The 13,170-nt window shown below is 40.8% G+C and overlaps 1 protein-coding gene across 4 annotated transcripts in view; it reads right to left on the reverse strand.

Moving 5' to 3' along the window:
* LOC137546633 (mitogen-activated protein kinase 14) overlaps nt 1-13,170 on the reverse strand; it is a 91,469-nt gene that overhangs the window by 15,125 nt on the left and 63,174 nt on the right. The window contains exons 9-10 of one of the 4 annotated variants that reach the window (XM_068269330.1): nt 7,140-7,219; nt 2,079-2,157 (exon numbers count right to left, since the gene is read on the reverse strand). In XM_068269330.1, the coding sequence (XP_068125431.1) occupies nt 2,079-2,157; nt 7,140-7,219 (159 nt within the window). Of the gene's footprint in view, nt 1-2,075; nt 2,158-7,139; nt 7,220-10,236; nt 10,317-13,170 lie in introns of all 4 variants that reach the window. The other 3 variants (XM_068269328.1, XM_068269329.1, XM_068269327.1) reach the window with 3 other exon arrangements.

A 13,170-nucleotide genomic window follows, 5' to 3' on the forward strand; every position in this document is an offset into this window, starting at 1 on the left:
CGACTTGACAGGCATCTGACAAATCTATTTGATGGTCGAATCTGCTGCAAATCTATAAGTGTATGGCCACCTTTATAGCTTAATACTTGTATTGTGTTGGGTATCTTATTGCTTATTACCTGTATTGTGTTGGTCACCCGTTATTGTCTGTAATATTATGTATTGTACAGTGCTGTGTAATATAATGGCAAAATATAAATCCAATAAATAATGATAAATTACGGAAACATTTAATTTCAGGCATACTACATCTTCTGATTATTTCACCACATAATTACCTCTTTTATTTAAGCATTTATCATATCTTTTTACAAGGTTTTCAATGCTGTAGTAGCTCACTTATGAGTTGGAGAGATTAGGGATGGGACTGTTATTGCAGCTAAACAAATAGTTACAGATGTTCTGCTGTCACATGACAAGTGGTGCAGGGAGAGAAGACATTAACCACCTTGGCGGTAATGACGAGCTCAGCTCGTCCATTACTGCCGCGGTAGATTTCTCAGGCCCTGCTGGGCCGATTTTCACAAATTTTTTTTTTCAAACTGTTGGACGCGATTGCCGCCGCTCCGCCGCGTAACAGGGTGCATCACACGCCCCCCCGGGACACCTGCGCAGCCTGGCCAATGAGTGCCAGGCAGCGCTTAGGGGTGGATCGGGACTCCCTCCGACGTCACGACGTCGATGACGTCATCACGATCGTCACCATGGCGACGAGGGAAGCCAAACAGGAAATCCCATTCTAAATGGGATTACCTGTTTGCTCTGATCGGCTGAGGTGATCGGAAGGGGCGGGGGTATGCCGCTGCTCAACGGCTCTCATGTAGCTAGCGCTAGGCTAGCTACATGATTTAAAAAAAATAAAAAATAAATAAATAGTGCTGCGCAGCCACCCTGCCGCAATCAATAGAACGCCAGGGTGGTTAAAAGGAAACCTGAAGGAAAAAAAAAAAGTCATTTACCTGGGGCTTCTGCCAGCCCCCTGCAGCTGCCCTGTGCCCATGATGTTACCAAACTATCCTCCGGTCCCCCGCCGCAGCTCTTTTGGCTCTGGCAGTCGCTGTCCACTGCACCTGTGCGGCCCTGGCAATGCGCAACCTTGTTGGGAGTGTACTGTGCTGGCGCAGTAGAGATTTTCTTGTACTGTGCCCGTGCAGGACGCTTCCGGCAATGGACTCGCGGCCAGGACTGTGTAGGCGCAGTGGAGAAGACTTGTAAACTGGTAAGAAAAAGTGAACCGACTCGGGGCACATGGCAGCTGCAGGGGGCTGGCAGAAGCCCCAGGTAAGTGAAACATTTATTTTTTTTTATTACAGGCTTCGGGTCAGCTTTAAAGCGGAATGAAACCCAGCATTTCTTCTTTGCTCTTAAAAATTATTAATAGCATATTATATACAACCAGCATATTTTTTTTTTACTAGAACAGCATTCAAAGGGTTACACACAGGATTTGAAAGTTCAGTGCAAAGAAAACAAGTGAGGAATGTGACACATTTTCTGACTGTGCAGTAGCTCATGGACACAGACAGTCAGAAAGAATGTCTGCCTTCAATACATAATGAATAAAACCAGTTATGAATAAAATACAAAGTCCGCTTTCAAAGACTGTACTTTTGGGAACCTGTAACTTCTAAATGAATAATAATACTTATGCCCAAATGCAAATATGCTAACCGTATGGCATATAAAAAGTAGGAAAACATGTTTTTATTGAATATTATGTCAGGGTTTTATACCCCTTTAAGCTGGGAGATGCAAGTTAAATTACCCTGGAAGAATATCAATATCAAGTATAAGAAGCTGAATTTGGCTTCATAGAAGCTTCACATAACCCCTGCTTAGCTACGCACATAGACAGGAAAAGGACACACCATAAGTCAATCATGGCAGAAAGCAATGGCGTGCTTTCAGCTCTCAGTTTCACATTGAAAGCTTGATTACAATTGCCAAATTTGTGCTGCTTAGCTGCAGATGAGAGAGATTTTGCATACAAATAATTTTGCGTATATTTAATTATCTGCTTGGATCTTAGATTAAAAATTTGAAATGAGGAGAGGACATTTTTAAACTAAAACAACTACCTTGAGGGTTGGCACCCAGAAATACATCTTCAAAATTCATTTTCGGCATGTATGGCAGTGACTGGATATAATTCCGGGCCTGCCACAGAGGAAGAAAAAAAAAAACACCTTAAATGAATAAACAGACCTAACAGAGTATCAATGTGCAATATATTTTTTTCACTTAATAAACATGCTAGTGAGCCTCAGACAATTTTTGCTGCTTTTCCTTCTGTATCTAAACACCTCAGGGCGATCCCAGTAAAATTGTGTGATTCACTCTAGAATGTAAAAACTTTTCTAATAAGATTTAATTAATTTACAGTGCAAATTCAGCCAACTAAAATCATTCAGTGAGCTACAAACCAAAGCAAAAATAGTGTGTTCTACTGTGTGAGTAAAAAGAAATACTGGTGGAGAAAGTAATAGGTGGAAAAAGGAAAAAGTAGTGCCAAAATGATGCCTTATAAATGCTAGCTATGAATAAAACAAAACACAAATCTTACAATGCAAGCTTTCTGAGAACTCATCTGTTTAGTAGGCATGTTCACAGGTGTTAGAGTACAAAGCATGTACACATTCTAAACAAAGACACTGCACTAATATTAAATATAGCCAATTATAAATGTACAAACATGAAAGGCTGTGCATGTGTGTTTGTGATAATCCTTAATTTCTGATCAATTTTAAGAGTATGGCTAGGTTCACAGTAGTCAGTTGCATTACTCATGTGTTATGACTAAACTGCAATGGAGACTGTCCATAGACTTTAGTAAAAAACTTGCATTCAGCGAGTTAGAAAAAACGCGATCAGTTACTGTGAATAGCCCCAAAGAATTATATGGGCAGTGAGTTGACTTGCAAAATAATTCTGCAACGCAACTGACCACTGTGAATGGGGCCTATGATATGTGAGACAAGTTGAAACACATTAATTTGGCTTGCCTAAAGGCTCATACACACATCAGACTATAGTCTTTGGAAAGTGAAAGATCACAGACCAATCTTACCACCCTTCATGTAGTAGGAGAGCCATACCTTTTCTATGGAGCTGAACTCCCCATCAGAAAAAAATCTTTGCAAGATGCTGCACACACAGATGCTGTACAGACACAAAAGATCAGAATCTGCAAAAGATCTGTTCCTGCCAAAGATCCGTTCCTGCAAATTGCATTCATAGTCTGAGATCATCATACACACCTTGTTTAACTGACATTCATCTGCAGATCAGACAATCATCTGCAGATCACACCAGGCAGAGCGACAAGATCGCCCCCCTTTTTTCCCCACTAGGGGGATGATGTGCTGGGGGGGTCTGATCGCTCCTGCCTGTGTGTGGCTGGCGGGGGGGGGGGGGGCACCTCAAAGCCCCCTCCACCGCAGGATTCCCCCTCTCCTCCCTCCCTTCCCCAGAGATCGGAGGCTGCACAGGAACGGATCTGTCCTGTGCAGCCTCTAATAGGCTCCTGCCTGTCATGTGACAGCGATCCCCGGCCGCTGATTGGCTGGGGATCGCTGATCTGGTACAACGCTGCTACGGTTAGCAGCGTTGTCCAAATGTAAACAAAGCGGATTATTTCCGCGTGTTTACATTTAGCCTGCGAGCTGCGATCGGCGGCCCGCAGGCTATTCACGGAGCCCCCCGCCGTGAATTGACAGGAAGCAGCCGCTCGCGTGAGCGGCTGCTTCCTGATTAATTAGCCTGCAGCCGGCGACGCAGATCTGCGTCGCTGGTCCTGCAGCTGCCACTTTGCCGACGCGCGTTATGAGTGCGCGGTCGGCAAGTGGGTAAACAAGGTGTGTATGATGATCTGCAGATATCATAGACTATGAATGCATTTTGCAGGAACGGATCTTTTGCAGGAACAGATCTTTTGCAGATACTGATCTTTTGAATGTCTACAGCATCTTTGTGTGCATCATCTTGCAAAAGATTTCTGTCTGATGGGGAGTTCAGCTCCATAGAATAGACTGTGTAGGTATAACTCTCATACTACATGGAAGGGGGTAAAATTGGTCTGTGAGCTTTCATTTTCCAAAGACTATGGTCTGATGTGTGTATGAGCCTTTAATTTATGTTTTGTACTGCAAGGAGAAGTACAAAAGGACTTAAAGAAAACCTGTACTGAAAAAAAGTTCCCCTGGGGGGTACTCACCTTAGTGGGGGGAAGCCTCTGGATCCTATCGAGGCTCCCCCCGTCATCCTGTGTCCCACGGCGGTCTCGCTGCAGCCCCTACAGCGCACAGGCAACAAATCCGACAGCCTGTGCAATATTTACCTTTTCGGGCTTCAGCGGGGGCGCTGTTGCGGCTCTTCTGACGGAGATAGGCGAAAATAGCCGATCTCCGTCGGGTCTGCTCTGCTGCGAAGGCGACTTACGCCTGCGCAGTAGAGCGGTCCGACGGAAATCAGCTATTGTCGCCTATCTCCGTGGGAAGAGCGGATACTGCGCCTGCGCTGGAGCCAAAAGGTAAATATTTACATCGCCGCCGCTCAGGGAGGATTTTCTCTGCCGCCGTGGGACCGAGGAAGCCTCAATAGGATCTGGAGGCTTCCCCCACCCGAGGAGAGTACCCCCCAGGGGAGTTTTTTTTCATTACTTTCTTTAAGGTAGCAACTTTTTGCATATAAATCTGATCAAATCACTCTAGTCTTCTGGAGTATTCAATGTCAAATCTACAGTTGAAGAAACTGACCAGTGTATGGTTACCTTCATTCCTGGGGAATTAGAATTGGGGTATTTAGATGTACCATCGTCCTGAGGGGACTTTATACCTTGGGCAACAGTTCAGGGCAGAGTTCTGTAAGCAGACTAGGGATGCGCGGCACACATAGGAGGGGCAAATGGTGAGTAGGGAAACAGAGGCCACAGAAAAGACGAAGTGCCAGGCTGATTGCTTGCCAGCGCATCAAGGGGAGATCGATGGTTGCTGCACATATGCTAGATTCTCAGCAGAGGGCCCCCCCGACTGGCCCTCTCTGCCGAGAACCATTAAGCATGTGTACAAGGCTTAAAGGTATGCAATGTTAAGCTTGCATTATAAGAATAATACTAACAAATGCCCTAACACTGACTAACTCTACCCAAGCATATTTGTTTGATTCTGAAACTCCACTCAAATACTTAAAAACACGGAAATGGAGTGCATTAAACTTTGCACAATGCCAATTAACGTAAATTGACTATCTATGCATTAAAAATGGTAAGCTAAACTAGAACTATTAACCAGGGCTGTGGAGTCGGTCCAAAAATCCACCGACTCAGACTCCTCAGTTTAGGATTCCACCGACTCCGAGACTCCGACTCCTCTAATTTGCATATTACAATTTTGTTGATTAAAAGTATGTAACATGAAATTCGTCTCTTAACTGCCAACGCTTAGGAATTTTACAAGCGCTGACTGGCTGAATTACCAGGACTCATAGCAGAAGATCCAGGTGGTGGAGGACAGCGAGGGACTGATTAGCCTGAAGGTGGCTGGAGGAAGCCCCAGGTATGTATAAAACTTTACTTTTCATCCGTCTCAGTTACCCTTTAGTTTGTAGTCACTAAACCAAATTTTAACAACATATCAAATTATTTGATTTCATCAGCAAAGGGAGTGCATACATTTGCATAAATCAGCATCAATGCAGAATTATTTCCATCTCGTTGACCATCTCTATTAGCTACACATCAGGCTTTATTCTTACAGCATAGATGTTATTTAGTATATATGTTACGGCCAGAACCCGAAGTTTGGCCAGAACTAGAAGTGGCCGGCCACTTCGGGTTCTGGCCGGCCAATGTGCGAACTGGCCGCTGCGCTGCGGCCAATGTGAGAAATGCAACAATTCCTGTAAGGTTAATGTTATGTTGTGGCCGCAGCGCAGCGGGCAAATGTATCACATCTTACTTTATTCAATGAAATTAAGCCGCCCGGCTTTTTCTCTGCCTCTCTCCTCCCCCCGCCTCTCTCTCCTCCTCCCCCCGCCTCTCTCGCTCTCCTATGGGCAGCCGGGCAGGGACACGCGTGTCCCTCCAGAGTCGTTCGTCGCGGCAGGGAATCCTGCCGTTCTTGCAGAGCGGGTGCTGGCAGAAGCAATGTCTGCAGCCTCCCCGCTCTGCTCTCCTGCCGCGAGGAACGACTCTCGGGGACACGCGTGTCCCCTCCGGCTGGCCATAAGAGAAGGAGAGAGAGGCGGGGGGAGGAGAGAGGCAGAGAAAAAGCCGGGCGGCTTAATTTCATTGAATAAAGTAAGATGTGATACATTTGCCCGCTGCGCTGCGGCCACAACATAACATTAACCTTACAGGAATTGTTGCATTTCTCACATTGGCCGCAGCGCAGCGGCCAGTTCGCACATTGGCCGGCCAGAACCCGAAGTGGCCGGCCACTTCTAGTTCTGGCCAAACTCCGGGTTCTGGCCGTAACATATATAAGAGATTCCTGTGTACACATCATATATACAGTCACAATCAGATATGTATATCTGACCTTAAAAATACGGGGACTGCTTTATTGAAGCAGCACAAGTAACTAATTTTGATTGGTTTATTTCATTTTTGTGGACTAAGCACAGCTATTACTGTATATATACTGTATATATACATTATTTTTAATGACTATTATCTGAGAAATAGAACATTTAATCATATTTTCTATTTTAATTACAGTTACAAATTCATTAGGAGTCGGAGTCGGTGCATTTTTTCCCGACTCCGACTGACTCCAGGCACCCAAAATTGCCCGACTCCACGACTCCGACTCCACAGCCCTGCTATTAACACTGCATCTAAATTCACAACAAAGACCTAAGTGGCAGGTTGTTTATTGATTATGCACTAGGTGAACAAGTCCTCATATAAGGAGCATTTTATAGTTTGCGCAATATTATTACCGGCATGCTTTTGACACATATGCCATTTTGTTTCTTTCACAAAACATGACATTTTAATTTATGCCGTAGCTTGGCAACTATTTAGGTGCATACATTTGCTTATCAAATGTATGGCATACAAATAATAAAGAGTCTAAATGGCACAAAATATCACTTTAAAATATTTGCAGTGGAGATTACCACAAGACCTGCCCTCTCACCTCATGGCTGGGCATCCTGTTAATGAGATACAAGGGAGGCGTTCCAGTCAGACGCATGATCTGCTGCAGCTGATTTATATCTTAGGAGCCTCGTCAAGGGCTGTATAAGCATAAAACACTGCACTGCCAGGTAGTTTGATTATTACTCAGATGCTGTGACCCCCAACACTGCAAACTGTTAGCACCATAGATTTACCGGTACATTCTGGTTGGAGCATGATGCCATGACAATGAAATGTTCTTTCTTTAGTGATGTCACAGCTACGCTCGCTTCAAGCATCCAATCATGGGCAGTGATTTTTTTTCTTTAATGGTTATTTTACCCGTATACGATTGGGGGCTTACAGTGGAACCGAACTCTTGCACAGTACTCAACGAAAAGTCTTTATTACACTTTAAGTTGCTGTAGACATTCACTGCTCTGTGTTAATGTGCTTGTTTTGCCAGATCAAAGTATCTACATAATTAGTTCTTATCAACAGCTGTGAATAGAATGCAAGAGCTCTTCCAATGCATCTCTCCCCACACAGTAAACACTGAGGCTTAACCCCTTCAGTGCCCCCTGCAAAGTGAAACCAACTTGTAAACTTGAGGATTTTTTTGTATTTCCACTTCGTGAAATTTGCCTTCTTAAAACAGAAGGAAACTTGCAATAATTTAGGTATAAGTGAACATTTGTGGTTACCCACAATGCACCACTACTGATATGCAAATTATCTATTTTCACCCCTGTAAGCCAGGCAAGCATCCAGAACCGCTGGTGTATAGCAAGCCTATAGCTTTAAAGTATGACACAGCCACATCAACCCCACGTGTATTTTAGTATTTCCATAAATTGTAATGAAGATTTTTTTTGGCCATAAGAGTTATCATGCTGTCGCTAATCTTTTACAACAGAGAGGGAATTCTGTGTTTAGCTCCCCTTTAAAGAGAACACGTTTACTTCTCTTCATCTGTACTAAACCATCCCCAACAGTGTACAATTTCACAAACACTTGTACTTCAGAAATAAGGAAAAAACTGCAAATTAGACAGTACTAAAGTGCAACTAATAATTATCTAGATAGTGGATTGTAAATGTGTAATGCAGCAAAGAGCCAAAGGTTAATATTTCTAAGCAGTAAAGAGTTCAGCTAACAGTCAAATGTCTCTTCTGTCCATGCAGCAGATTCAAAATATTCATCATGCTTTAGGATCTCATTCACACTTATCCTGAAAAAAAACACACATTAAACTGCACAAACATGCAGGTCAAAAATACAGCAAATACTTAAAGGGTGTGACATGAAACCATGTTATGATACTGAGAGGTGCTTTGTTAATATTTGGCATTATTCTTAAGTTGGGTCTTACAAGTACATTAACGAACAGCTTCCAAATGACTACACTCTCAGGACAATCTTAATTTACATCAGTTGCTTGGTGTAAGCTAGGAGACCACCCATCAACTTCCAATTCAAGCTGAAATTACCAACGACGTGTAGTAGTTTTAAGAAACCATGTAGAAACATGTTTCTGCATGGTTGATGCCAAATTTCAGGTCATTCAATGAATTTTTCCTGTATTCCTGAAGATAGGACATGTCAGCTACAAACCACTACCATATGAGCCCATCACATACACCCAGGAACAAAGGTTTCAATTAAATACCTTAGTCTAAGCCTATCTATGGATGTGGTTTTCTTCTATTCAATGCTCGTTTGCTGTATCTCTTAAGGCCTATATTTATTGCGGTCAACATACTGAAAGTATGTGGCCAGCTGGGTCCTGTAGATTCTTTTTGTGCCGAGACCCTAGTGGATAAGAAATAAATAAATAGGGGTAGCCCAAATAAATTAACATTTTTAATAGAAACCAGACACTTGAATGATGATATAATCACATTTAATATGACTGTAAGCTAGTTCCTGCCCCAATGCAGAAATTGTTGCATGGTCAGGCAGGCCCGTGCAGTATACTTTACCCATTGGTGACCGCCGCTGGCTCCGTCTCCGCACTGGTTCCCATAAAAATGTCCCACGTATATATGTGGACTGAACACAGACCCAGCGGCAGACACAGAAAGGTAAAGTATACTGCATGGGGCACATGTTACATTAGGATGGACAGAGCCAGGAGTTCTGTCGTATTTGTTGCTCGTCCTGAAGAACTGCTAATTTGATTGGCAGCTGTTTATAAACAGGTTACCATGTTATGTCTACAACCATTAACCCTCTGCACTCAAAACACATGCACACAACTAGCTGTAACTGATAGTAATGTGTTCCCTTTATTTAAAAGTTACGTTTGAGTAAGGGATCACACTTGTGTGTGGGAAACACAGACCATTCCTCGCAAGCGACTTTCTGCACGATGTGTGTGTGCAATTGTCTGTTTTTTGTTTGTTTTTTACAGCAGCCAGTGATTTTCAACGAGGAATTGCATGCATTGAGCAAAAAAGTAGTGCAGGTTTTTTTTTTCTACACAATTGCAAAGGTTTCCTGAAAACACAGCAGTCCCATGGGAAGTATTACATTTGGCAAAAAGTGTGTTCCCTGCCTCAAACCCTGTGTGTCATGAGGTCTCAAGGCTCCTGCCTCTGCTTCCCACTTCACAGGAATAAGCTGCTGCATATTCTATACCCTGAGTTTTCATTCCTGCTGCCTTTGCACTCCTTTTCCCAGAGGGCAAATGCTTGACATTCCATTTACACATCTGCATCTAAAAGCACCAGTTTCACATTTGGTTTTATGATTCTTACCCTTTAAGTTTTGGTGTGATAATGGCAAGGATATAAGGAAGGATGGCAGACATGCAAATATGTATTAGTTGTGCCATTTTATTAGGAGGGGTGCTCATGATTTCACCACACTAAGAAAACATGATTAGGATTTTTATATTAGTGTGAAGCCTAAGAGAATTTCAGCTAATAAAGGGTTACTCCCTTAAAGAATGTAAATTTCTAGATTTATTTTATTATCAAAGAAGGTAATTATGTAATCATCTAAGATATGGAAAATTATGGAAATAATCACAAAGTCCACCAGTTAGGCAGCAAAGAACGCTAGTGAATAGCTGTGACACAATTAAATCTCTGTGACACAAACGTAAGACTCACAGCCTCTGAAGAGATTTTCTGCAGTAACTCAGGCTCAGGAGTTCCGACCAGCCTCAAAATGAGCTTCAACTGATCAATATCTACACGTGGGCTATGAAGGAAAATGTGTGACAAGTGAGGCAACCGCCACAGACCAGACAATGATAGCGGAGAGAGCATTCCCCTTCTCAACAGACCACATATGAAAGACAGAAATGAGCAGGTAAGGGGTTTACATAGATATGTTCCTGACCATGGGAAATGGAACAAGATGGTTGGCACCAAAGCGGGAGTGGCAACACAACAGACCAACATTTAACATTCATGCAAACAAAGGACACAGGGTCAAACGCACACACATACACATTTAAACAAAACAACTTTGTGATAAGTCAAATACACAAATCCATTGACTCACCAACTACATACTGACAGCACATACAAATATATGCACAATTTACCATACCTTAATATGTAGGCCATTCTGTTTGTTTCCTGGAAGCATACACTGTTTACGATTACAGGTGTATTCATAATATCAGAAGCAATTAAAACGTAAAGCAGATACAAATCTGTATTCAACTGAACTAAGCAATTACACCATTTCACAGATACTTTGAAGGCACATTGGTTTCACAATATCCTGTTTAAAGCTGTAAGCATAGTGGAATATGACAGGGAGTCTTTGGCTCTGTAGCAGTGGATGATCTAACCACAGGAAACATCAAAGGAAGTACAGTAACAGCCCATTTAAAAACAAAATTCCACCAATGTTAAAATTTGAAGAAAACCTGAAGTGAAATAATGATGAGATCAAATTGCATATATAGACTCAATTTTAAACAGGACTTTGCTGGAAAAAAAGATAACATTCTAAAGTTTTGAATGACAGATATATGCATGAACAGTTTTTTTTGTTAACTTTATTAAACCCTCTTGCAGATAAATCTTACACTACTTAACTATGTACCTATTCCAAGAAATGTTTATTTTTCTCAACAACACAGATTTTATGACATCTAGTTCATTATCACTGAGCATTCAGTGCAGGCTGCAAAGAAACTATATTTTCTAACTATGACAGTATGTGTTACACTCACTGCTCATTGAAAAATACTCACTTTCCCTAACGATTCCCAGCATCTCTTTCAGTGTGGGCCAATAAATGTCAATGTTTAATGCGGATCTGACCATTTAATGTAAAACTACTTCAAGTAGTAAATCAGCAAAAAAAAAAAAAAAATATATATATATACAGAGATATACAAAGATATACAGATATATACATATATACAGAGATACACATATATAGATATATACATATATACACATATAGACATATACATATATAGACTTATAGACACATATACATATAGATATATATACATACATATAGATATATATACATACATACATATAGATATATATATATACATACATATAGATATACATACATACATATAGATATACATACATACATACATATAGATATACATACATACATACATATAGATATACATACATACATACATATAGATATACATACATACATACATATAGATATACATACATACATACATATAGATATACATACATACATACATACATATAGATATACATACATACATACATACATATAGATATACATACATACATACATATAGATATACATACATACATACATATAGATATATATATACATACATATAGATATATATATATACATACATATAGATATATATATATATATACATACATACATACATACATACATATAGATATATATATATATATACATACATACATATAGATATATATATATACATACATACATATAGATATATATATATACATACATACATATAGATATATATATATACATACATACATATAGATATATATATATATACATACATACATATAGATATATATATATATATATATATATATATACATACATACATATAGATATATATATATATATATACACATACATACATATAGATATACATACATACATATAGATATACATACATACATATAGATATATATATACATATAGATATATATACATACATATAGATATATATACATACATATAGATACCGTATATACTCGCAAGCAAGCCGACCCGCATGTAAGCCGACCCCCCCACTTTTACCCCAAAAAACAGGAAAAAATGATTGACCCTCATGTAAGCCGGGGTAGGAAACGCTGGCCGCGTGATCCCCCCAGTATGTCCCAGTATAGCTAGTATAGTGCCCAGTATAGGTAGGTAGTGCTCAGTATAGCAAGTAAAATGCCCCAGTATAGCTAGTATAGTGCTCATTATAGCTAGTATAGTGCTCAGTATAGCTAGTATAGTGCTCATTATAGCTAGTGAAGTGCCCCAGTTTAGCTAGTATAGTGCTCAGTATAGGTAGGTAGTACTCAGTATAGCTAGTAAAATGCCCCAGTATAGCTAGTATAGTGCTCAGTATAGCTAGTATAGTGCTCAGTATAGCTAGTATAGTGCTCAGTATAGCTAGTGAAGTGCCCCAGTTTAGCTAGTATAGTGCTCAGTATAGGTAGGTAGTACTCAGTATAGCTAGTAAAATGCCCCAGTATAGCTAGTATAGTGCTCAGTATAGCTAGTATAGTGCTCAGTATAGCTAGTGAAGTGCCCCAGTTTAGCTAGTATAGTGCTCAGTATAGTTAGTATAGTGCCCCCAGTATAGCTAGTATAGTGCCCCCAGTATAGCTAGTATAGTGCCCCCAGTATAGCTAGTATAGTGCCCCCAGTATAGCTAGTATAGTGCCCCCAGTATAGCTAGTATAGTGCCCCATTATAGCTAGTATAGTGCCCCATTATAGCTAGTATAGTGCCCCATTATAGCTAGTATAGTGCCCCATTATAGCTAGTATAGTGCCCCATTATAGCTAGTATAGTGCCCCCAGTATAGCTAGTATAGTGCC

The sequence above is a fragment of the Hyperolius riggenbachi genome, chromosome 2 (genome assembly GCF_040937935.1).
Source record: "Hyperolius riggenbachi isolate aHypRig1 chromosome 2, aHypRig1.pri, whole genome shotgun sequence".
Lineage (NCBI taxonomy): Eukaryota > Metazoa > Chordata > Amphibia > Anura > Hyperoliidae > Hyperolius > Hyperolius riggenbachi.